Source organism: Ambystoma mexicanum, chromosome 4q (assembly GCF_040938575.1).
Source record: "Ambystoma mexicanum isolate Mex_15411 chromosome 4q, UKY_AmexF1_1, whole genome shotgun sequence".
NCBI classification, from domain to species: Eukaryota; Metazoa; Chordata; class Amphibia; order Caudata; family Ambystomatidae; genus Ambystoma; species Ambystoma mexicanum.
This window is the reverse complement of record NC_090928.1, coordinates 1,037,559,061-1,037,585,877: the sequence shown is the minus strand read 5'-3', so window position 1 is coordinate 1,037,585,877 and position 26,817 is coordinate 1,037,559,061. Positions and strand designations below refer to the sequence as shown.

At 46.9% G+C, this 26,817-nt stretch overlaps 1 protein-coding gene across 2 annotated transcripts in view; it reads left to right on the top strand.

Moving 5' to 3' along the window:
• EPRS1 (glutamyl-prolyl-tRNA synthetase 1) overlaps nt 1–26,817 on the top strand; it is a 1,308,133-nt gene that overhangs the window by 528,249 nt on the left and 753,067 nt on the right. For both annotated transcript variants that reach the window (XM_069608586.1, XM_069608585.1), the window contains one exon: nt 5,579–5,691. In XM_069608586.1, the coding sequence (XP_069464687.1) occupies nt 5,579–5,691 (113 nt within the window). The remainder of the gene's footprint in view (nt 1–5,578; nt 5,692–26,817) is intronic.

The window sequence follows — 26,817 nt, the reverse complement described above, 5'->3', positions numbered from 1 at the left end:
CCCCTGTGTCTAAATGTTCATGTAACATATTTTATGTTACCCTTTGCTCACAGAATGGCTGGTGGCAGTGGTTTTGTTCCGAACTACCAGGGTTCGCATTTACCGCGGCTGTTCGCAACTCCGGTAACGATAGCCGCGGGAGCCATCTTTTTCAAAATGGCGCTGTGCCATCTTTGATAAAATGGTCCTCAGTCTTTGTTTTTCACCACGTCTTTGTGGAAAGGTCCTTTTAGAGATTTTCTCTGCGCGCCAAACCAGGTTTTGTCTTTGTTCATTTCGCCTTTGGCGGGCTTCAGGAGTGAAACCCGCCACTGGCTCCAGGGTGTCTGGTGTAGGCAGGAAGTGAGGGAGGTGCCCGAAACTCCCTGTGCTTAGTCTCCTAGGAGACCCAAATGCACTCTGTGGTGATTGGCTGGCTGACTGTCTGGCAAGGACAGCCACCCTTCTGGGTGAGTGACAGCTACGCTGCAATGAATGGGAGAGATCTGAATAAACGGCGAGTCTTTTGGCTTGGAAGGCAGTCGACCACTGGACGAAATGAACCGAAGAAGAGCTTGAAGAGGACGCCTGCTGCAACTCCTGCACTGTTGGTTTGCCCGGTGAAGCCCTGCTGCAGTGACTACTTACTACTTACCAAGTTTGCATCGATAGAGAAGCCCCTGCAAGGACGACTTCTCCCTTTTGAGTTGGTGGGACCAATCATTTCCAAAGTAAGCCACCTGGACACCCATCTCGGAGCTGGTTAAATTTCCTCAGAGTTCCTGCAGGAAACCGTATAGCCAGGGAGAGGGACCCCATATTGTGTTACTTGTAAGCTGGCCTAAAGCTTTTGGAAGATCCTCTGGACTCCCGCGAAGCAGGACTGACCAGGCCTGAGCCCCCTCAGCAGAGTGCAGGACCCCAGAAGCAAGGACAGTCCACCTTGACAGCCAAGAACCATGCTTATTGCTATTTGCTGTACCGCAAGGAGCTGAAACGCGTAACAGCCACTGGAAATGAAGTTTGCGGGTTGCTGGGTTTGACAGTCCCAGTGCAGTGCAGGAGTCCCCCAACGTCCTCCCTCTTGTCCCCACAACTGAGGCCCAAGACCAGTGAGATCTGCAGATTTGCGTAGGAACAGAAGTCATCAACTGCATCTTTTCTTCTTTACCAAGGTACTGTAAAACAAGTCTAAGAGAAGCTACCTCTTACTGTAGAAGTGCTTGTAACTTCCACAAGTCTAATCCGCTTGTGGCCCTACTTTTGATTCTTCTTTTCATCAAAGACTCCTAAGAACTTGTGCAAAGATTTTTCCATTACTTACCAGAAGTGCTTTATCCTATCCAAGACTTTAGCCCATTGACTTTGGCTTAGCCTATTGAATTGAATGCTAGAGGAGAGGCACAGAGGACCCTAGCCAAGATTCTTTATTATGGTAGCAATGGACAAGCAATCAAGGCCTAGCTTCTCAGGAGGTGATGCAGGCTGGTTCTTAAGCACAGTGTAGTCCCCAAGCCCCCCCAAAGGAATGTCCACACACTGTATTAGTTAAAACAGTCTTATTTAATTAATATTCAAGGTTATGTACACTATCACAATAACTCACTTTGTGCTCAGAAAATCAACAATGGCAAAGAGATACAGTTCTAAAGTAGTACCACAATTCTTATCAGATCTCATTGAAGTGCATCAACTATACTCTGGTTGAATGTCACACAGATCACTTAATAAAGGCAACCAACAATAGACATAGGAGGAAAGCAGTTGGTTTAGAACAGTTGGCAGAATACTCGCCCCAACCCACTAGACACAGTTCTGTGTGTAGATCCCCCCACCTGGGCAACCTGTAAAGCAAAGATGTATCATAAGCCCACTCCATGTATTGTTCTATAAGTCTTATTTCCTTATATAATGTTTCTACCACCCCAATGTACCTAGAATAGCAGAGATCGACGTCTGGTCGTCGACAGATCCTTCTTGAACGGCTCCCTTTGAAGCAGGAGCCACGCATCATTGAGATCCCACAAAGAAAGTGAACTCTGGCGTCAAGGCGGCAGCTTCGGTCCCAACGGTGCTCGTCGACGAAGCAAAGGCGTCCTGCAAGGAAGAGGCGTGCAGGGCACCTTGACAACGATAGTTCAGGACCGCAAAGAGTTTATGAAGAACTGTGGCCCAGCAAGGGCGTCGAGTCATCCGGCGTCCCTACGGTCGTTGGGGAAACCCACCGGTGGATGCTCCTCAGCGCGTCGACGGCCTGGCCTTCTCCGGCTGGATAAGGCGGGCGGCAGTGCGGACGAGTGCATTCCGTGAATCATGTCTTCGGCAAAGGAGTGTGCGTCGCCGGTCGGCGGCGGCACAGCGTCAAGCGGTCCCCTCTACTGGGCAACACGGCTTCGGCGGGCCTCCAGCGGTTACAGCAGACTTTCGAACCCTGGTTGACGACGGTGGACGGAATGTCCACGCTGATCTTAGTTCTCCTCTGCGGTCCCAGTCTCCGGTCAGCAGCCATTCGAGGGTCTGACTTCCAGGGCGCTTCGGTGAAGGTTAGCAGTGCTCGATGGTCCCTCGGAGCACGGGAAGAGGGCGCCTAACCAGGTCCTCTCTTGGATCAGTCTCGGCGGCTTTCAGATTTCGGCGAAGGGAGACAGCAGTCAACCACCTTCTTCATGCTCGACTTCAAGATTAAGCATCAGTTTCAACTTCAGCTTCTGAAAACGAATTCTAGCAGTGAGAGGCCCCCAGATATACTAGTTGATCTCCCATTCCTTCTGCTGGGTCACACTCTGGCAACCAATCGGTCCGAAGGGCATTCATGCAGGCAGGCAGCCAATCAGGTGCATAGTGCATTCATACCATTCACTTGTCCCAATACACAACTTGTGAGTGTCTGGAGAGAAGTACCCAGCCATTCAACACTCCACACTGCATTCATACCAGTTTCGGGCAGGGCTGTGTCAGTCAAACGCCAGAAACCAGGCATCCACAACAAGAGTGCATATTGGTCACACACTCCATTCACCCAGGTCCCGCCCACTGGGTGTACCCACAACATAGTCACTAGGAAGGCTCCAGCCAGTCTGGCCTGGACTTCACAACAACACCATATATGGAATTTCCACCCAACAGCCTGTCAGGGGTAATGGACAGAGTCTGGGCTTCCCAGGACTTTGGGAAAACAAGGTAACAGGCAGTAGAAAGCAAGAGGCCACAGGAGCCATTTTGTTTCCTATGAGGAATCAACTGATTCTAATCCCAGGGTCTGGGTATCCCAAAATGGAGGAAACTCTGAGCACCTGTCAAATTCAGCATGGAGCTGCCACCAGCCCATTCCCTGCTCTGTGGACCACACACAGGTGCCCAAACCATACACTAGGGGAACATGGTTGTACCCCCACCCATGGGTGCCATAAGGGTCTGTACACCAAACCAAAAGAGAGCTGCACTGCCAGGAGTCCCACATGAACTCCTGCACGGAAATCACGACAGAATACACAATAAAAAGCAGTAAAGGACAAGGATACAGAGGCCCTGTCCATCCGATGCATTTCCAGCATCACAAATGGCTCTTCCAGTGAACTCTAAAAGTATCTGCACTGCTTTGGAATATTTGTGGTCTCTTGTGTTCTAATAACCTTTGCCTTTTACCAACTTTTAAATAGTATTCTGAATGCCAACAGTAAGGTATTAATGTCCCCAGCACCCTTGTTACTGAAGTCACCTGAGGGTGTAGATTGTGTCTGTGGGCCATCACAAAAGGGCCTGGTCTGATTCAGAAACTCAGTGTACAGTATTGAAGTATATTTGGGTTACTACTCTATTGTTCCCTTCTAAAGAAGGCTTTATAACTGACTGATAAATTAATAATTGTTTATGCAAGAAACCTTAAGTGTAAGAGTTTATTTGAATACCTGTTACTGAATCTTTGTGTAATGCCACTACTGCTCACATCTCCCCTCTTCAGATATGATTGGCTGCTCAACACGCTACCAAAACTGTTTAGTGCAAACTTATACCAAAGGTTGGGTTGCCTATACCTGTAGTCCTAGTTGTCTGTAGTGTTCCCAGAGGTACTGCATTCAAACATTGCCTAACGCACTCCTCAAGGTACATCTGGCGGCTATCTCCCGCTACACCAGGTCGCCAGGAAGATGTTCGCTTTGGTCCCATCGACTTGTCAAGGAGTTTCTCAAAGGACTTTTCAGATCTTTCCTGGCGGTGAAGGCTTTCCTGGTGGCAATCACCTTTGCCAGGAGGGATAGGTGAGATCCAGGCCCTATCCTGCAAACAACCATACCTGACTTTCCACGAATCGAAGGTGGTGCTACGTACGCACCCCTCCTTCATGCCGAGGTTCCGTTGGAGTACCACCTCAACGAGCCTTTGGTGATGCCTGTTTTTTTTCCTGAAACCTTTGTTGCCGATGGAAATGGCCTTGCATTTGCTGGATGTTACTCGTGCCCTGAGGTTCTACGTAACGCGCACCAAGAGTTTTCAGTAGACTTCACAGCTGTTCGTGAACCTTTTTCCTGTGAACCATGGGAATGCCTTGTCCAAGACTTCCATTTCAAGATGGCTCTCTGGCTGCATCACGCACTGTCATCGGTTGGCTAACCGACCGCTGCCTGGCCGTCCGAGAGCCCACTCGACAAGAGCGATCGCTGCCACGATGGCGTTCCTGTCTGGCGTGCCCCCGCTCAACATCTGCAGGGCTGCTACATGGAGGTCCACTCCTACCTTCACGAAATTCTACTGCGTCGACAGGGATTCCAGGGAGCAGTACAATGTCGGCCAATCAGTTCTACACAACCGGTTTGCTTGAGCTGAGTCTGTTCCAGGGGTAAGTGTAATTGCTTCTGTTGAGCCTTGCCACCTCGCATGTTTGCGTAATGTTGTGCCACCTCGCATGGTTGTGTAATGTTGTACTGCTATTTATTTGTTATTCATGAGCATGTGAATCCATGCCAGACCCCTTGCTGGAGAAGGTTTACATTACTAACCTGCAACTATTGTTCTCCAGTATGGGTCTGGCATGGATTCACACGCGAACCCTTCCTCTGACCCCTCTGCGGCTCTTCTTGGTCATGCTGCCACTTTACGTGCTTACCAAATCTGAAGATAGCTGCCGTAGAAGGGGCTTAGGGATAGGACTGTGATTGGATGGGGGCAGTATGACCCAGAGGACAGTGATTGGTTTAAATGAGAAATGCAGTTTGAAAGTGAAAATGTTTTTTCTTTTGCTGAGAATTCCATGCAAGACCCATGGTGGAGAACAATAGTTACAGGGAAGTAACTTAAACCATTTAAGTAGACTATTTAGGCAATTCCATAGTATCTTTTCTCATGTATGTCCTACCTCTGTACCATACTTTTTTGCTTGTAATGTCAGGTGCTTTGAAGCAATACCACCACATGTTTGTCCATTATTAAGTTAAAAAGAAAAATAGTTTACATGGACTCTTTTCTTTGAACACTTTTTCCTTGGATAGTACCCTTCAGTATCCCATCACTTATTACTCAGTAGTACTGTTCCGAGAGTGTTAATGGCATACTGCTTATTTGAACTTCCTTGATACCTAACCTTATCTCCTCTTGTTTTTAGCAAGAAGAGTTGATGTTGGGGGATCCCTGCCTTAAAGATTTAAAGAAAGGAGACATTATTCAGCTTCAGAGAAGAGGGTTTTATATCTGTGATGAACCCTATGAGCGAGTAAGGTAAGGTATGAAGAACATATTGTGCCAAGCAAAAAACTTGGGAAAATAAGTATGGATTTGTTAATGGTATTTTACATGATGAGCCAGATATAATCACATTTCCAGCTCCCTCTGTTAAGGAGAATTTTCATTTCTGTGCCAATTCCTTTAACCTTAGAGACCCACAGCTCTTTTGCTGGACTCTGGGCTTTTTAAATTTTACTCCTGAGCAGGAGCTTTTTCTCACTCCCTCATGTATATTTCTGACTATTATTTTCTATGTTCCTCACTGTTTTAGGAGTCTGGTAAACTCCAAAGGCATCTGCTTTTGCATTGTGACACACAGCACCTTTTGTGCATTGCCATCGAGAAGTCCCTTCAACGTCTTTTAATGTTTAACTACATTGTCTTGGGTGAATGTTCTGTCCCTGGATAAAAACAACTCAGACTCCAGGTGAACAGTTAACTCATTTACTAAGTTTAGGGTACATCAAATACAGTTCTTTGAGTCAAGTAAGTAGTAGGGGACATAGGACACCCACCCACCGGCATCCTCTTACATCTTTGCAACTGACAAACCTGGAACACACTCATAGGTAAACATTCTCAGCCCTGCATTCCATCTTAAAATTCCAGTCACTTGCACCAGATGCAGGCAAAGCTAAACACAACGGTGAACTACTGTTCCCAAAAATAGTAAGATGAGCCCTGTCTTACTTAACTTTACTTTAAGGGTCCAGCACACGCCACCCTATGTGGAGTGCTGGGGTTGGGGGACTGGGGGGATTACATAGTCATTCCTTTAACCCATTCCTCATGTAACATTTTGTTGGACTAACTCACCTGAATGGCTGGTGGCAGTGGTTTCTTTTTTTACTACCTAGTGACTTGTATCTGCAGGCTGATACTTCAGCTGCAGTGCTGCACACAAGGGTGACCATTTTCTCAAAATGGCCCCAGTCTTCTTTTTTTGCCATTTCTTGTTAGTTTCTTCTAGGCTTTTACTCAGTTGTTTGAATCAGGTTTGAGTCCTTTGTGTAGCTTGCCTTTGGCTGGCTTCTGCCCTGAAGTCAGCCAAGGCTCCACTGTGTCTGGAAAAGCAGGAAGTGAGGGAGGGTCCTGAAGCTTTGCTGTCCTTTGTCTCTAGGTGTGCCTGAGTGAAACCAGTTCCTGCTGGCTGGCTGTCCTGGAGGAACTGCAACTTTCCATTCCTTCAGAAGCCCAATACCCGGGGTACCTCAACCACTTGTGAGTGCATTTTCTCCCGAAGTTCGAATCCGGGCAGATCTTCGTAGGCATCCAGAGGTACCTGCAGAAGCACGAAATCTGCATACAGAGTACGCTCTCCAGAGTACAGGACCGAGGGATCAAGGAAATCCTACCCAGAGCTTTTTGTTCTTCATTGGCTTTGAGAAAAAGGTGCCAAAGCCACAAAGGGCCGCTGAATCAATGGAAATCCATTGCTGCTGAGTCCCATATGACTTAATATTTGTAGCAAAAATGCAGATACAGCACGGAGGCAGAGCGCACTTTTTTGAGAACCCTACGGCGCAATGGACTACATCGAAACTTCGATTACACTACCGCCCGCGACCGTGAAGCTGCAGCATACGCACCTCCGGAAGGTTCCACACGTTTAGGGAGAAACATCTTCTTGTTGGAGTTGATGGTGCGCTTGGGGGGAGGTGATGGGGTGTGCAATGGTCATTCCCTGATGCACCTGAAGGGAGGGAGCTATGGGTGACGGAAGATGGCCGAATTGGGGGTTGTTTTTAAATCAATGGTCATGAACAGTACTGAACTTAGAAGTGCAGGTGGAGATGATGATAAACATGGTAATCACGGATGGAACACAACACACCTGTGGTCAAAGGGGTGAAAAGCTGCAAACTTGGAAAACTTGGAATGTAAGTGGCCTCAATCCCCCGGGTAAGGCCAGGAAAGTGGTTTGGTGCGTAGGTGACCAGACATGACCCACAGATACTGATGCTCCAAGAATCTCACATGTTGAAGAAAGTGAATGCTGACTTTATTACAATATGGGGCCCACTCCGATACTGCACTGAATACTCCACACAGGCCAGGGGAGGCCTTAGTCTTACCCACCCATCACTAGGCTTCCGGTACACAAACAGTAAAATAGATCAATTGGGACGATACAGGCTGGTGTGGGGGAAATAGCTGGTCACTCGGTGCAATATAGACGAGACGCAATTCTGATGAGACGTGGGTGCTTTGGGGAGAGGATTTTAACATGATTCTCGACACAACACTGGACAGGTCATCCGATGATCCCTGGATGCTCTCAAAAGCTGCAGATATTTTTACAGTTATCTTTAATAGATGCTTGGAGAACACTCAACCCATTAGACGAACAATACTCTTATTACTCTACGGTTCATGATTGAGTCTCGGATCGACTACTGGCTCCTGACCACCTCGCTCTCGAACGCAGTGTTGAGCTGTGATATTCATCAGCGCCCATTATCGGATCACTCCGCGTTCTCTCTGTGTCTCGAACTACGCTAAGCGCTGGAGGATGCCCTCTGCTATCCTTAAAAATCCCAATGTATCGGAATCTCTACATATATAGAGATTCAAGAGTTCTTCAACATTAACAAAGGCTCCGTTAGCACTCCTGCAACACTCTGGGAAACCTTCAAGGTCTGGGTTCGAGGTATCCTCATGGCCAAAACCACTGGGTTGCTTAAATCGGTTAGGAAGGCACTGAGCCAGGTAGAATCCTGGTTGCGAGAACATGAGAAGAGCTATAGTATTACACATAACAAATATACCCTGGCAGAGATTAATAAAGTGTTAAGCGACTTTCACAAATTGGCTGACAGGGAAGTGCAATACATGGCCGCCCCAGCGAGAGCACGCTGGTACAGAGAGGGTGACCAAGCGGGAAGATCCTTGTCTAACATGCTGAAGGCGGAAAACTACTGCAACCCGATCGCTAGTATCCAAACTGCAAATTGTGCGATGGTGACTAAAGGGGGATAAATAAACGATGCCTTCACCTGATTCTACACAGAGCTATACTCCAATCGGGATGAGAGGACAGCGGGGGAGATGTCTGAATATTTATGCAGACTGGGACTCCCTGTTCTCCCGCCTGAGGTCAAATCCTTGCTGAATTTGCTAATTACCCAGGAGGAGATAGTAGATGCTATTAAGGCCCTGACGTCTGGGAAAGCCCCTGGATCTGATGGCCCGAGGTATTGAATTGTATAAGAAGTTTCCCTTTTCTATATCCTCAAGTAACTACAGTTCTAGATACTTAGTATCTCTACCAAAACACTATAGCCTGAGAGATTGGCACACACCACATTCATTGGAGTGCCAAAGGGATACCTAGTATCCCCCTTCTCTTTGCTCCTGTGACGTTTTAGTCACATAGACAGTCTCCTAGCTATGGCTGGTGGCAATGGAACCAAGTAGCTGTTGAAAGTCGTGCCCCAGGGCCTCCCGCAAGACTGCTGCTGAGAGATCACGTCCATTGTCCTGCCTTCTGTCATCGGACCAAGGAATCCAGAGGTCTGGTTCAGAGCGGCAACATTGCGTATTATCCATGAAGATTTTCTTCTAACTTAACGCACTGTGGGGAGAAAGGTATTACCTGATTCCAAGAAGTTGCTCCAGAGTGTTGGAGTGCACCTAGAGGTGACAGGGTCACCCCCTCCTACCTTCGACTCAAGCCGCTGCTTGTGTCCCTTCATCGAATCCTGTTAGGTAAACATTGATGCAGTCACACTGTGTGGGACTACTTGGTTTTAGGTAACCCATGTTTTGGTATATGTCTGTACTACTCAAGTTGGTAGTGTGGCTAGACTCAGGAAGACCTGCATTTAGGTCTTCATTTGCAACAGTCTTTGCACCCAGCCTGCTGAGCCTGTCCGCCTCTAGGTTGGACTCCCCCAGGAGGTGGATTGCTGCCAGGTGCATGTTTACCAGAGCCCACTCCCAAATGTCGACAGCTAGAGTGCAGAGGGGAGGAGACCTGGTACCACCCTGTTTGTTGATGGAATACCTGCTGGTTAAGCTGTACGTTTGAAGGAGGATCGCCTTGCCACTGATAATTGGGAGTAAGGCTTTGAGAGCAAGCCAGATGGCCATCAACTCGCGCCAGTTGATGTGAGCGGACTGCTCCTGACGTGACCATACCCCATGGACATTGCAGCTGCCCAGGGTAGCTCCTCATCCCTTTAGGGATGAGGCCCTGGTGATAGTGACCTGAGGTGCTGGTTAACGGAAGGGCCTGCCTATCCGCAGGTTGTTGTCCGTACTCCAGTAGACTAGGTCCTGGTGTAGATGTGGGATGCTGAACTGCTCCCCCTGGGAGCCCCTCTCCTGATTTGAGGAGGCTGCGAGGTGCAACTGCAGGCATTTCATTTTTTTAGCCTCGTATGCAGCACTGCCAGGAGACATGCCGCCATGATGCCCAAGAGGTGTTGGTACCACCATGCCGAGGTCAATACTCTGCTGAGAAAATGCCCCGTGGTCCTCTTGATGGCTGCGATCTTGTCTGCTGAGGGGGAAGATCCTCTCAGGGCTTGTATTCCAGATAAGGCCCAGGAAGGTTAGACACTGCGTGGCCGCCAACTGTGATTTCCTGGAATTGATGATCGAAAATCCCGGCTTGTGTAGGATATGCATGAGGGCGGAGACCTTGTCCTGACTAACCAGTTGTCTAGATATGGGTAAATTTGATGACCCTGCGCCCTGAGTAGGGCTGTAACTGCGTTCATCAGTCTTGTAAAGAGCATGGAGGCCGAATTGAGGACAAAGGGTAGAACCTTGTATTGGAAGTGAAAACCCATGATCCTGAAACTCAGAAAGGACCGATAGGATTCCCAGATCGGGACGTGTAGGTAGGCATCCTTCAGATCCAGGGAGCACATCCAGTCTCACGCACAAAATCTCTCCGCTATTTGCGCTGGGGGTAACCATCTTAAACTTTTGGAGAGCATGGGAGAGGTCCGAGGTGGAACAGTCCAACACAACTCTCAGGCCATCCTGGTTCCTTTTGTGTGTTGCAAAAATGTGCAACTAGAAGCCCAGACCCCGCTGTGAGGCTGGGACTACCTCCACTGCCCACTCGCTACGAGCGAGTGGATTTCCACCAACAGTGTTTCTGTACCAATCTGTGGGAGCGGAGGGGAGTGAGAGGAGGAGGAGGGTGGATGGGGAGCCGGAAGCCCGTGGATACTACAGAGGATCCATGGGTCAGTGAATCTTGTCCACCAGCGGTGAGCATGAAGGGTAAGCCTGCACCCCACCGGAGACCGGTGGATCCAGATGGGTGTGTCACAATTTTTTCCACTCTAGTGCTGAGGGGGACTGGAAAAAGCCCTTGTGCGCCGCCTTGTGCTGCTTGTGCCACTGCTGGCTCAGGGATCTGTCTGGTTGCCTGAGCAGTCTCTCTTCTAAAAGCATCTGTATCCTCAGAAGGACCGACCCTTGTCTGAGTGTTGGTGCGCTTGGCTATATGTCTTAGGAGTGGACTTGGTGAGGATCGATAGAGTTTGCAGTCTGCAAGCTATTCTTCTTATCGAGTTCCTGGTCAGTTGTTGAATGGAACACATCGCCCTCCTGGAAATGAAAGTCCAGTATGCGATCCTGAACATCTTGGTTGAACTTAGGTGCCCTTAGCCAAGCCGTCCTTCTCATGTCAGTAGCAATACAGATGGCACAACCTGAGGTATCAATGTGAGCCAATGTGGACTCCATTAAGTCCTGCGCCACTATTTTGGCTTCAGCCAGTCCAACATTGAAGCAAGCCTGGCTCTGTATAGGGAGTTCAGGTAGGAAGTCAGCAATCTCCCGCCATAGCCTCTGGTAGACCACCGCCAGCATGGCATCTGCATTGGACTGGCGCAGATGGAGAGTGGCGTTGAAATAGATTTTCTTCACAAACCCCTCGAAGATTTTCTCTTCCTTACCCAGGCGTGCCGAGGCTGATGTTGCCGAGGACGCTTGAGGCTTAGAGTATAGTGATGCTGCCGCGATCACTGAGGCGTGTGGTTGGGGGTGTGCCGACAGTAAGGAGGGTCCCCTTCCATTTGCCTAAACTTGGCATCGAGACGCTGATTGGTAGGCGGGGTAGAGTGTGGCTTGAGCCATCCTTTTTTTGGCGAGCGCCACTACGTCCTTGTGCAGTGGGATTCTCGTTCTAGCCGTGGGGCATAGAGTTAGAACTTCTGCTAATACCCCCGCCTCCTGTTCCACCTGTGGCTGTGGGATTCCCAAATACTCAGCCAGGCCCGCCAGATGTTCATGAAAGGCTTTGGTTGATGGAGTGTCTGTGTCCTGTGGAGGGGTGCTGGGCGCAGGAAGCTTTGGTGTACTGATTATCAGTGCCGGAGGTTGCTACAGCAGTGTGTTCGGACTGCCGTGACTGGTACAGGCATGGGAGCCAGGGGTGTAGGGACTGGCACCAGCGACTGCGCTGGACCCAGAGGCTGCGTGGTTGTGGGTGCTAGCGGCTGTACAGTAGGGAGCATGTCCCTGATCACATCCCTGAGGATGACCAATCTGTGAAGACCTCATGAGTGTAAGGAACTTCTCAAAGAACCTGTCTTCGCAGGCCGGAAGAGTGCCTACCGGAATAGGGACGGGCATGGAGGTTGCTGAGACCTAGGCGCACGCCCTGTCTCGCTGTATGGGGCGAGGTGCATCTGGGCCTGCGAAGCGGATGGATACGCCTGTTGACCAGTCCCACCTGGAAACTTGCTCCCCTGCCTGGTTCCAAAGGGAGACAGTGTTGGGTGAGCCGCCATCTTGTCTGGCCCAGCGGCCATTTTGTTTTGCTACATGCCACGTGCCTGCATCGTGGTACTCGCTTCACTAGGGACCGGCTTCCTCCAGTAAGCGGAACTGTGGAGGTTGAGGCCTACCCTGCACCTTAGGTTGGGACCTGGTAGACAGAGTGCCCTCGGCTGTAGAGCCAGTAGTGCTGCTGACAGGCGCCCCCCTCAGACTTGAGTCCGGTGTTAGGGCGTAGCCCCTCAGGTTGGGACCCGGTAATAGAACTTTGGGATCCCTCAGCAGAATCACTGGTAGGATCTTGCGACCCATCGGCCTGGTGGCCGGTAGCTGGAGCAGCCTCAGTGCTTGCACTGGTCGTAGGACCTGTTGGATCCCTGCCGCTAGTGCGCTTCCTTGGGAAGGAGTCGCCTTTGCGGGGTGTGGAGAAGGATCGTGCACCTACCTTGGGCCTGGTCTTCTGCTTCACGAATGCTTTGAGGTCCTCTCGAGGCGACCTTCCAAAGAGCTTGCTCCACCTGCCTAGTCTGTTGTTGAGGGCGTAAGGTGTTGGAGCGTTGCACACGGTACAGTTGTCTTGGCTATAGCAGCGGAGGCAGAGGCCATGGGAGTCAGAAGTTGGGATGGGGCTCTCGCAGGCTGGACACCTACTGAAGCCCACTGTCGGCATTCGCCAGGCAGGGGTGCAGGGGGATTTGGGAGGATATGGGTGGTGTCGGAGGATAAAGCGGTACTTAACAATTGAAAAGAGAAAAAAATACCAAAAGTCTTTAGAGGAAGAGCGCGTGGAATTACTAGGCCAGAGGCCTAACCCAGGAGCGCTGGTGAAAGAGGACTGAAGAGTAGCGCCAGTGGGAAGAGTCGGGGGCGCGGCTCCCAGTGCCTCGCCCCAGCACGCATCTAAATTTAAAGGGAAGATGATTTCTCTGGTGAAAAAGGTTCCGCAGGAGTACCAAATGTACCTGATCTATGGTTGCAGGTAAGCATGCACTTACAGATTGTAGAACAGTTACTAGTTAAAGATGGTATAGCAGGTTCGGCTATGCATAGGATTCCAGCAGGGGACCATAAAAGGTTAGCCCAAACTGCTCTTGGCAAACTTTAGGACCCATTTTTCTCATTCACCAATGTTACTGCCACTGGGGGAACAAAGCTTGTAGCCGATTGGTTATGCATGATACTACCATAACTACCCCTGAAGCTGCCATTGTCCCAATGTTTTAGTTTCAGCAATGCGTGGCGATCTTGTGGTCAGAGTTTCAGCTCTATCTGATAAGGTCTGTCCGTTTTGGATCTCTAGAGGCTTCCGTTTACTACAGGGCAACTGCTTTGCATTCTTGGGATTCCAGTGGTGGTTCCAGAGACATTAAGTGTCTGAATGTGGTAGGAAGCCAGAGGGCCACCAAAGAAGAATAAAGGCAGGAAAAGAGTCCACTTCTGCTGGGGAGTATTAGAACTGGGCAGGTGCAGAGGAAAGAATGGTTGCTGTGGCAGATCGGTGCAAAGATTATCCAGTGATGGAAGGAGGTAAGCAGACATAAACATCCAAGGTTATTTAAAGAAATAAAGAAAAATAAAGAAAAAAAATCAGAGTTGTTATACTTAGAAAGTAGTCCTAGACAAGATTCTCTTTCCAGATGCCAGTGATCTATTGGCTGTCTCCTCTACTCAGTGACAGATTCTGCGCAGCATAAACGACAGCAGGCTCTGAGGTCAGTGAGTCATTAGAGCAGTGTTGAGATGGAATCTCAAATATGGCATAGTGGACATATTTCAGGAGTTCCCACTAGTTCTAGTTGACAGGGAACTCTGGGAGTTTAGCCAAACCCAATCAAGGTAATCGTGGAGAGTTGTCTAGGCTAAGTCTCAGAAGAGGGGGGTGGGGCCAGGGGTCTACAATGAGTCCACACAATGAAAAACACAATAATTCTACTTAGACAACCAAACATACTATATTTATTATAGGCCCAAAGAACACTAGGAAAATGAATCAAGTAGGTAATGTTATCACGCAACACTCTAAATATGAAACATGTATGCAGTCATCTTTGGTTTTAGTAATGCACACAATTCACCTAAACACCCGAAGGTAAGGTAAGTAGTTATGCAATGAGCGAACCAGTCCTCAAGAATAGAAGCCCTAACTTTAGGAGTCCAATCCCTAAGTTGAATGGGGTCTTGTACCCAAAAAGTTCACAAAGTTCCTTTAGGAGAGGGGACAAAAGCAGGAAGAGTTCTTGTGAAATGATAAAAAGGGTTCCAGCAGACTTCACACAGAGTTTACCGTAAAATACTTTATATTCTAGAGCAGTTTTTTAGGCAAACGTTTAACAAATGAAAGAAAGGAATAAATCAAAGTTGCGCACAAATATTTAGAATGGACAAGATGGATGCACCTGTAAGTATTGAGACTACTCGCCGCCCTTATGCCAGTTTTCCCAAAGGTCTTCGCAGGTTGTATGGGGGTGCTGGAGGTAGGTTTTACTGCTGTTAGATCCAGTAGAAGAGGCCCAGGGGCTGAGGGTGTAAGGAAGATTGCGGTCAGGTCCAGGAGCTGAGTACAACTCGTTCCAAAGAAGAAATGCAGCAGGCACCGATGCAGGGCTCTTCAGGAAATTCTACCAGACACGGCTGGCCATTTCCAGCGACAGTGATTGCACACAGGTGACAGCAGGCGTCTCTCCAGTCGTGAACAAAGACCGACTTCCAGGACAGGATCACTTGATGCTGGGTAGCTGAAACGTGGCAGAAAGGTGACTTGTAGAACTAGCTGGCAAGTACCTGGCGATCACTGCTAGCGCAGTAGTCAGTTCAGAGCTGGTCAGTCCAACGGGTGGTCCAGGGACACTTCTGAATACTCACAGCAGCAGGAACGCGAGAAGACATAGAGGCTGGTCGGGTCCCACCAGTCCAAGCAGTGAAGCAAAGACGAGAGCCTTCTTAGATTAGGTAGTTCAGCAGGGCTTCACAGGGACCTTTGCTGCAAAGGTCGCCAGGCCTCTTCAGAAGTTGAACTAATGTGTAGCACAGCAGGGGCTACCCTAATTTACAGCTTGCATATACAAAGGATAATCATTACAACTACAACTGTCTGCTTGTTTGATATTCAAATTTTTCAGAGCCTCACGTTCCTTCTTGGTGATGTTCTGAAAAGTATGTGCAGGTGTCTTTTTTCTGTTTCCACAAGTTTTTTAATTAATGCTTTTTTGAAGGTGATAGATTCTGCAGAACTGGTCGGGGATAGAAGGTAGATCGTGGATGTAGGCCTGTAGTGTCTGATGCCGCAACGGTCTCTTCGGTCCCCTGGTGGTCTCCAAAGAATTGTTTAAGTCGTATTTTGCGAACCAGTCAAGCTATTTCAATCCGTGTTTCGAATGGATCATGTGTAGAGGGTACAAAACTAAAACTCTTTTTGGAGGGTTGCCATTTCTGCAGTCGTCAAAGAGTCGGTAGATAAATTCCATCACTGAGGTTCATTTATTGGGGCTGTCCTCTGCCTCTGCTCCTGGTTACCATTGGAGAGTTCTGGTCTTGGCCTCGTCCTTGTTGGTTAGTCTGATCTTGGAATTGCACCCGGCTATCTCGAGACTGGTCTCTATTACCTGATTGGCTCCTAGAGTTCACGCCCAATGTACTTGGCCTTGCATCATCATCATCGCTTCCACTAGAAAAGGTCCATGTGGCTGGGGTGTTCCTCCTGGTGTTTCATCTCTGCACACGACACTTATTGGGTTGACTGGGTCCTCTGTTGGTGCATCTTCATAGTAGCTGTCTAAAATATACGGATGCGTCTTTTCATGTGTGAATCCAGTGATGTCTTTTTTGTAATTTGATTTTCTTATTAAGATTCAACTCTCCAAAGTCTTTCAACAGTTGATCTAGATCTTCAAGTTTTTTTCTTGTAGGCATCCAGTACGTATTTCGTTTTAAGGTTATCCATTTTTTGTTCAATTTCCGTCATGAGTTTAGTTCACATGGACTTGGCTTTGTTGATTATTGAAATCAGCGAGCCATGTGTGGATTTATTAGCAATATAGCTCCAGTCTTTTTTAAACTGTAACTGGTCTAAGAAGATGCGAGTTTCAATTCGTATAATCAACCCATCCAGTGCCGACTGTGCCCGTAGATACTTGGTCATTAATATGCTGTGCAATTCTGTACGTCTGTTTTTTTCTCAACCCTTTCTATCTCATTCCATTCATCCCTGCCTGTTGGTACTGCAAAAATGGGAATGGTACCAATTAAGGATGGAGCTGCCAAGATGGTGTCTGCCTCAGCAAATGTCAAGGAGTCCCCCCCCCCCCTTCTCACCCGAGTCTTTTCTTTACTGGTGTCCTTGGTCGATGCCTTCTTGCGGATGGACCGGGTCTTGAAGAAGGCTGCCCGATTCTCTTTTCCGAATCCAGAATGCGTTCAGTTACCCGGACGCCGAATCCAGGAGTCAGTGGAAGCACGCTAGCCAGGAATCCAGGAGGTAAGTAGAAGGGGGAGGACTAGGAAGGGATAGCTGGATTGGAAAAAGGAGAAGAACCGCGAGCTACGGAGCACACGTCTGGTCGCTACTTCGCAATAGCATTGAGACGCGCGGAGCCGCAATGTGTGGCCTATTAGTAGAAAAGGCTACGTCCAGCGCAGGGAGCGAGAAGGGATTATGCTGGACGGCCATGTTGGGAGTATTAATGAGTGCAAGCCCGCTGTGACGGGGACCAAGAAGCCCAAAAGGGGCGCACTCTGTGATTCATGACAGCAAAGGCCGGATAGTTAGATTCTGACATGGTGTTTAAGTTAAGGTCAGTCATGATGTCTAGTATATACAAGTATTAGACAATTGGTTATTCAGAAATCGGTGTGTACAGGTCATTGCTCAGTTAAGTAAACAAATCCAGGTGTAAATTAATCACCTAGGCAGGCCCAAGGCTGCGGCCGTCAGAAGGGCAAAAAACACTATAGGTTGTCTCTCAAATTTTATAGCGGGGTTCGTCCCAGCAATAGTATTATCACACTTTCTTTCCGTTTTAATTAGTTTAGGCTTGCAACAATAGAGTGGCCTTGTTGTTTTATTCATTTAAGGGTCACCTATCTGTTCACGTATCAAATGGCAAGGAAGATTGAAGCATTACGACATCAGTCCATGCCACATCCTTTTGACGCACCTAAGTGATATGAAGACTGTCCTGAAGAAAGTGGGAAAATTCATTTAAAAAAACCACTGAAACGGTAGACCAAGAACCGACAGAAATGACAGGTTCCTTCTCCCCACACTGCTTGAACACCTCATTTTATGGGTTGCCTCGAGTGTGTGATAGCTTTTTTTTAATGTCTTTATCATTTGCTTGACAGGAATGTCAGCATGAACAAGTTGACTGTTCACAAAATCCTGGGTTATTGTGAATCCTTTCTGTATGAACTAATTGATAACTTGGATTATCTTTTAGCTACATCAGTACACATTAGTATGGATCTACAGGTCATTACAAATTTAGTTGTTGCATTAGTAGACTTACCTAGTGTGTCTGTTTGTACATTGCCAGTGACGTCACTTATTGCATCTTTTATGCAGTGTGTTTGACGCCTTTCCCAGTAGGAGGTTGCCCCAGCCCTTCAAATCTATCAGCTGCATATTAGGAGTGTGGTCATTTTCCATTCCGTATTCTGTCTGCTTTTAGATTAGCGGCACATCAACACAGCCTAGCTCTAGAGGGCCACTAGATAGGGCTAGTTGGAACTTCACCATATGCTTCTGTCTCTTCTTCCTTTGTATATGCAAGTTGTAAGTTGGGGTAGCCCCTACTGTGCTCCACATTGGTTCCCTTATTAGGGATCACATTGAAAGGCACCCTATAGTGTTTTTTGCTCTTCAGAAGTTGACCTCTGGTCTTCAGTCGGCTGCACAGCTACACAGGATGCTTGACTCAATTTCTGATATGCTGGAAAGGGTGGAGGACTCCGCTTCCCATCTTAAATTCAGGTGAGTGATCAAGCGTGGCCCTCCAATATCAAGGATCTGTGCACCACTGATTCAGCCAGCCGGGTCTGACTCATGCATACACACCAGACTCGCTGGCACCAGATTGTGGATTGGGACCAGTCCGTTCCAACACATTTCTTGGGTCCACAAACAAATGGCATGCACTAGCCTGCGAAAACAGCAGCTTTCCCGGGCAAATGCATGACCATATCAGGGATTCTTTTGTCTGAGAAGGCAGGAAGAAGCCCAATGACCAAATGGCTAAAGAGCCAGCAAACCATCTTGTGGCATGGCCATTTTAGGATGCTAGCCAACTTCAGTAGCCAAACACGGTAATACCCTGTCTACTGATAATTATGATTCTCCCCTAGGTTTGAGCTATGAAGTCAAGAACCAACCATTTCCTCCTCCAGTCTTTCCTTAAAGTATTAAAAAAATCAGAGTGAATTAAATAAGGTTGCACTTGAATTGTGATACAAAAAGGAAACAGAACATTGGGGACTTCAAGTTCCACAATGCCCTAAGTACTGGGACGAGGAAGAGGGGCTCAGAGGTACAGAATTACAGTATGCAGTCTGTTAGGTACGAATTAGTGCAGTCCAACTGGTATGGGACTACCCAAGACTTCTCTTGGTCTTAGGTAACCTACCTTTTAATATAGGCTGGTACTAAACAAGTATAAACTTGGGGTGATACCCAAAGTTACTTAAATTATGCAAAAAACAAGGGGAGTCCTGGGAAGTCCCTCTGCCGGACATTAGTCCCGGTTACGGGAGCCTTACCCAGATAATTTAGCTCACCATCTTTCACAGAGGAGGAATATCCAAAACATATTGGTCTGTCCTGCCTTGTACAAACAAGACCCCCTTTGGGTCTCAACCTAAGTTACTAGGGGAAACCAGACGTGGACCCCTTTCTCACTATTCTTGGAGAGGCACAGCTCCACTCTACTGATGAGGTCCAACCAGACCGAAACACGTGTCTGGGGTTGCTGTTGGTACTCTTGTTCAGAGGAGAATTGCCTAGCATTTCGGTGCTGGACTTCCCCAGAGCAGGACAAAGACTGATCTGTTTTGGATATTTTCCTCTGTGAAAGATAGTGAGATAAAGAATGTGGGTAAAGCGCTCATAAATGGGACTAATGTCTGGCAGAGTTACTCCCAGGACCCCCCCCCCCCTTGTTTTTTGCAATTGAAGAAATTTTACAACTATCATTGCCAAAGCAAAGAGGGGGCAATATTGAACCAAGATAAGAAGCATCATTGCCAAAGTAAAGGGTGGGGGGCAATACTTCAGAAAGAACAATACCAACATGGGCAAATTGAAGAGAGAACAATCTTGCAGAACCATTGTAACCATTATTCCCAGAGTGACGAAAAGGCAATAGTTGAGCAAGACACCAACAAGCATTGCCTAAGCCAAAAAAAGGGCATGTATAACAAAGGGACATTGTCAGCAGTTACTTGTGTGAAAGTAGGAAGTCAAAAGTGGACGCAGCCATGGGAGCTTACACACAAGAAAGGGAGCGGATCAATTTATGAAATATCCCTCCCTTACTAACCTCACTGTTTTTTCTGTGATGACCATCAATTTAGTGACTGTTGGATGTCATCACCCTAGTAAAATAGGGCCATTGTGAATGTCAGATCACGTTTTTTAGTTGTTTGTGTTCTTATAATGTTTACACTTTTAGGCTTTGTATTTATTGATTAAAATATATCAAATTTGTGTATTTCTGTCTAATTGTACTATGACGGTCAGTGTTTGGTGAACATTGTGGACTATCTGACCTTGTGCGTGAAAAGGTGGGAAGCTATTTTAGGGGAATACCTCTATGCTAGTGTTTAAATTGTCCTCCCCCACACAGCCCCCGAAAAAAAGAGGACTACTATACTCTGTAGTAAATATCCTGCATTTTATGCAGCAAATAAATTGGTGGAACAAACAGAACCAATGTGTATTGTATCCTCACAGAAGAAGTTGTCAATCTCAATGTTGTTGAAAGTCAGACTTTTTTCTAAAGGTTTGATGCAAGCCTCACCACAGAGTACTTGTAGCAGTGTAAGGAGTTTTTATCCTGGCAGGGGAGTATACCAGTAAAGGGATTATTAGTGGTAGTCCTGGCAGGGCAGTGGACCAGGAAGAAGACCTTGAAGTACTGCATTGTGGTTGAAGGTTGTGAAGGAAAGAAAATTGCAATGCCACTTATGTGTTTGATTAACTATGGTAAAACCATCCTGACAAAACGTTGTTGATCAAGAAGCATTGTAGAAGTGTTTGTTTTTCAAGGCGGAGAAATGTTGAAATATTGACTAACGGTGGAGACAGACTTTTTCATTTTGTGGAAGCTTTGCCAAATGCCAAGTGAAAGACTTTTGGAGTGAGAAGAACTTTTTTACATTCAGAGCAGAACTTGGCTACTAAAAGGAACTTTCTTATTTGGAAATGTTGATTTGGAAAATCCTGCTTTGAACCTGGGGAAGGGGATCCGACATTGGTTACAAGGATACATGGTTATAAAGTTTGTTTGAACATAAGTTATTTTGTTAAACTGTATTGCCATAGAATATCTTTGAGTTTGATCTATGCAGATGTGTGAGGGACAGATTCTATTTGTTATAGTGCTTTCCTTTAGTCATATGTTGATAGGCAGGTGAAACCTCTTTAGGTTAGGGATAGCAAGGCATTAATTGCATCCTTAAAGTGGCTACTTGTGAAAAACCTTTATAAAGTTGTCAGCCTTGCATTTCTGACCCCTCACATTAGTCTAAGAGTATAAAGAAGCAGGGGGAAAGATAAGAGGGTGGGGAAAGACGGTAAGGCCAGAGAAGGAAAGGTGGATGAAGATGGAGAAGTCAAGTTTGTGGTAGCATGGGTGCATGTACATCCAGTTATGGAGGATGACCTATCAGAAATTAAGATAATAAAGCATGTCCGAAACAGGTTTCTAATGAAAGCACTAGGCAATTAAGAAAATAATGTTTGGCTACGTAATGGGCCTGAGATGTGCACAAGCTAACCCTTTAAGTGCGGTGGATCATTGCCCGGGATTACCTTTTAAATGTTTTTCATGGGACAAAGTAATTCTAGGATTGAAAAGCATAGAAGCCAAGCAATAGTGTGTAGAACGTAAGAAAATGGTACATGCCACACTTAAAAGTTGGGTTCAATAGATATTTATTTAGTATCTTTATTTAGTGTTGCGTTAATTAGGATTTGGGCTACACAGAAGCCGGCAGGAATGAAGAATTGTATCTAAAACAAATAGGGCTTGGCTAAGGCATTGGCCTGCAACCTTTGGCTTTCCAGATGTTTGAAATAACTGCCATTAGCCCTAGCCAGCGTAGTCAATGGTGATGGATCATGGGGGTTAAGATGGATTTCCAGAAATCAACCACTGGGTGGGTTTTGGGAAGTCTATCTTTTATGGTGAACAGGAAAGACACTGAAGCTTAGCCAAACCCAGTCACATTTGGTAGCAGATCAGCAAGGCGTAGATACAGGAGGGGTTTGAGTGGTCTACTGCTACAATGAGACACACAGAGTACTCCAATAATTCCAGTCAGAAAGAGAAGTGCAGACATTTACAATGATAGATTAGCCCTTAAAAAAATGCACACTAAGCAATGTTTTGTCATACAACTAATATAGAATACATATATACATTCACCCATGGGGTTCTAGAGAGAAGCCCAAAAAGACAGTTAAGCAACAGTGTAGAACAGTATTCTTCTATAGACTTCTATGGGGCACCCTTTCTTTTTGCTTTGGGCTTGACCACCTGCTTTACTTTCCTTGCTTACTGCACATTTTTATGGGAAACTGATTGGTCCAGAAGAGTATCAGTACTGGGAAACTGTCTGCGTTAGTGGATTTCCTGTATTTCTAAAATTGCAAACATCGTTTTACGGTGAAGTGAGGTTAGGATTCTGTGTATTCCATACATATCATTGTTTCCATTGTAACTGTGTTACAAATGCTCTTGTGTGCCCCGTGAGGTAGAGGGGGGCTACAAGAAGGCCTCTTCGTCCCAAACAGCACTTTTATTCACCATTCCATTTAATCATCTTCGGCTGCATGAAACGGTGAGATTATTGCAGTATTACACCGAATACTGCTGCCGTGACACTCTGACGACACATGCAAGAGACGTGCCTTTGTCTCTGATATTGCGGCCTGGTCCCAAAATGGCTGGTGCAACAAGGCCTGATAGCGAGGCTGCCATGGGTTGCTACTCAAACCACCAAGCTTTTCCCAACTACCAGATCCGCCGGCAGGCGGACGAAGGCCAGGAAAAAGTTCCAGTTGGCTCCTGTTTGATCCAGTTTATGACGGCGTTGAGGCAGATTCATCCTGCCTAGGGTAAGCCCACTACCTGCTTTGGTCGGGCAATACACCCCCTAACCTGCCTGTAGCTGTGTCTCCCGCCACCGCCATCTTTAGTATACGGCGGACGGCCTCGGAGGGACTCCCACTGCCCCCACTGAGCCACCCACACTACTTCCATCCATTTGCCACACCAATTCTTCACTGTGCATGTACCCTAAACTATATTTCCAAGCCGAATATTGATGGTCACATCTAGACTACGACGGCTCGCTCCATAGTACTGCACCTTGTCTAACTCCCAGCACCACTGCCAGCCGTTGTTGGCGTGCAGCCTCTTCGCTACATTTAGCCGAATCCTACCGTGCGTCTTGACACTGCATCGAGCCCACCCCGGCCAGCCATCTATGGTAATGAATGCTACGACTTTGCTACGATTGAACATCATCAATACATTTAATCCATGCCGTATATTCCGTATACTAATGCATTCTGCCTATTTGCCGCATCTGGCCTGCTACTGCATCTAGCCCAATTGATCTTATCCTATTACTGCATTTAGGCCACTTGCTGTTTTTAGCCTAGGATTGCATTTAGCCCAACTGCCACACCTAGCCTACTACTGCATTTAGCCCAATTGATGATTTTAGTATTTATCCCAATTGATGATTTTATCCTACCACTGCTTTTTGCCCACTTGCTGGATGTAGCCCATTACCCTATTTAGCCCAAAGGCTGCATTTAGCCTAGAAGTGAACTTAACACAGTTTGTGGCATCTAGCCGAGAACTGCATTTTGCACAATCGTAAACCCAGTATGTCACTCGCCAAAATAAAATGTCTGGTGCCTGACCTATTCCAATTCCTGCTCTCAGCAATGTGTAGCGGACTATGCTTATAGGTGGCCCCTGTAGCTGCATGTGCGCTAGGACTTCTTCAGTCACTATCCCACCAAGGACATAGTCATGTTAGGCTGGTTAATCGCCACCATGTTCCCATTTTGTCTTGTTGAAGACTGTCTACCGTGCACAGGTAGCCCCTTAATCAGCTATAAAAATGGCCTCACCAGACTGGGATGCTACCAGCATCAACACATCACCTGCCCCACTCCATTCCTACCCTCCACCTCACTGTTTTCACCCATCCAGGACTATGCCGATACCCTAAGTGCTACGAGTAGCATTAATAAGCCAGAGTCCACTACTATTTCACATATGACTTCTCCCAAATATGTGCTAAATACTACGGATGATGCACACTCTTATCCTATTCAAGGCAATACTAGACTTTATCGTTTAATATCACGTATCAAAGTGCTCCCTTGCCACCATAAGTCAGACATAGTTGTGCCCAAACAGTCTAAGCCCAACCCCCACCTTCTCAACAAACATCATGAGACACCTGCGGGAGTGATTACCAAACATTCTCCAGCACTCATGACACACAGACTGACTACCATCACTGTACCCAAAACTGAGACTCCACTCAACCTTAAAGGTGCCCTTATCAATGCCCAGTCACTAGGAGCCCACGCCATCGAGATACATGACCTTATTTGACTACCTCTTGGTAGTCAAAGAATCCTGGCTTCATCAAGCATCTGGACCACTGCTAGCTCTTGCCATCCCACCAGATTATATCATTCTTAGAACTGATAGATCCAATACTCAAGGAGGTGGTATAGCCATAATAGCTAAGACGGACTGACAATTAAGAGCCTGTCCCCTCGCAGAAATAGAAGGCTATGAACTCCTCCTGGCCAAATTCGCAACTAACTAGAAAACCACGATCAACATTGTGGTGATTTACACATCTCCTAATACCAACATCCATCCAGACGTAGACATACCTCTGCTATTAGATCCATATATCAGACACTAAATGCATTATTCTTGATGACCTTAATCTGGTTTTAATGACAAGCAAGACCACAAAGCAGATGCCTTTCATACTGCACATAAGGATATGAATTTCACACAACTTGTGAATGTCCCCACTCATATTAAAGGGCGGAACATTGGATTGGATACTCTCACTCAATGCTACGGTAGCTATCGAGTCAATCGTACCCCTTGAGCGGATGGATCACTATAGTGGAAATTTCACCCTTACTTGAAAGGAGATATGTTCCAAGTCCAAGGTACTGGACACTTTTGAAACTAGAAATATTCGTAATCTTACAGTTGAGAATATAGCTCCCATCCTAAACAAAGCCCTGGTAACCAATATGGTTACAAGTGGCAACCCATGTCTCCTTGCAGACACCTACCACAAGTGCCTCACCTCCACCATTGACTTGGTAGCACCCTTAAGAACTAAAACTTGTTGTGCCGACAAACGAACAAGTTTCTGGTTCAATGACGACTTAGTGTCGCTAAGGGGAACCAAAAGATCTCTTGAACACATCCATAAAAAATCTCACTACAGACTCTGCTAACGCCTTCAAAGCTGCAAACAAATCCTACAAAGCAGCAATTATAACTCATAAAGCGAATGCGTACAACACTCCCATTAGCAATGCCTCGTCGAACTCGAAAGAGCTTTTCTCTATCCTCAGAGAACTGGAAAATCCAACCCCAGTCACCACCTGGGGTAATTCTAGCAAAGAATGGTGTACCATTATTCAAGATGCGCTGGCCTCCAAAATCGATTACAAAAGAAAATAAACACAAAAAGAAAATCATTAGCTGAAATGTATTTCCCTAATACCACTCTCACAAAATCTAATGACAATGTTAACCCGCTATTCCATTTTACCCCAGTGACCCAAGAAGTAGTGACAAATACGATTTCAGATTAAAAGCCTCCAATTGCAAAGGGGATAACTTTGCAGCCCACCTAGTTAAACTATGTGCCTCTAACCTCACCCCTATTACCAATTTTGTTGATGCTTCCTTTAACACAAACACGGTCCCGGCCAGCATCAATGAAGCCTGGGTCACCCCACTTCTGAAAAAACAAGCCCTTGACCCAACAGCGCCCATGAATTACTGACAAATAACCACGGTCCCGTTCTTGCTTAAGATCATAGATAAAATAGCATATTCACAAATTCAAGCCCATCTCCAACAAAATCAGCTCCTGGGAGCTAGACAATCTGGATGTAGGCCCAACCATAGCAAGGAAACACCACTTCTCAACTTGAAAGTGCAGATGGACTCCATCCGGGACTCAGGGAAACTCTGCATACTACTGCTGTTAGACGTTTCTGTGGCATTTGATCTCGTGGATCATGATAAACTATGTACTACCCTAGCACATGATTTCAGCTTCTCTAAAGATGCCACCCATTGTGTGAAATCCTTTCTAGCCGAAAGCATGTCCAGAATTTCCATCGGTAAAGAAGCTGCTGACCCCATACCAGTCCCCATTGGGGTACCCCAAGGATCATGTCTTTTACCAACCCTGTATAATGCATATACAAAGCTTCTTTTCTTGGCATTAGACGACATGGGTGTCATCTACACCAATTTCACAGATGACACCCAGATCCTCATACCAATCTCAGGGAATTACGACAGGATACAGTGATCATCAACAAAATGTATGCTAAAATTCAAAATTGGATGGCTCTGAATAGCCTCTGCCTAAACGATCATAAAACTAAGATTCGATGGGATTGTGTCCTCCGACGTATTCCACATCTGACAGGTAATCACCAGAGCTGTGCTGCTTTGGAAAATTTCAGCTCCTGCATCGATGACGTCCATAAGGTGTCCCTCGAGGGCCTCCGTCGACCCGAAATCACTGGATGTTATAAGTAGGACGCACGACGCCTCCAGCCTCAGTTCTGTTTTTTCTGCGAACGTGTTCACTTTGGAATCTCGGCGCACCTCGGTTCTTCTCCTGATTGAATCGGTTCTTCGAACTTGGTTGTTTGTGAAATATCATGTCGTCTTCTTCTACCCCGCGGTCGGGCTTCAAGAAGTGTCGGGACTGCGGTTCCAAGATGTCGCTTACGGACCTGCACAACGTCTGCCTCTGGTGCCTCGGCGAGGACCACGCCACCGATGACTGTGATGAATGCCAGTCTTTGACGTTGAAGGCCTTGCGGGAGCAGAAGAAGCTATCTGTAGGTAGGGTTTC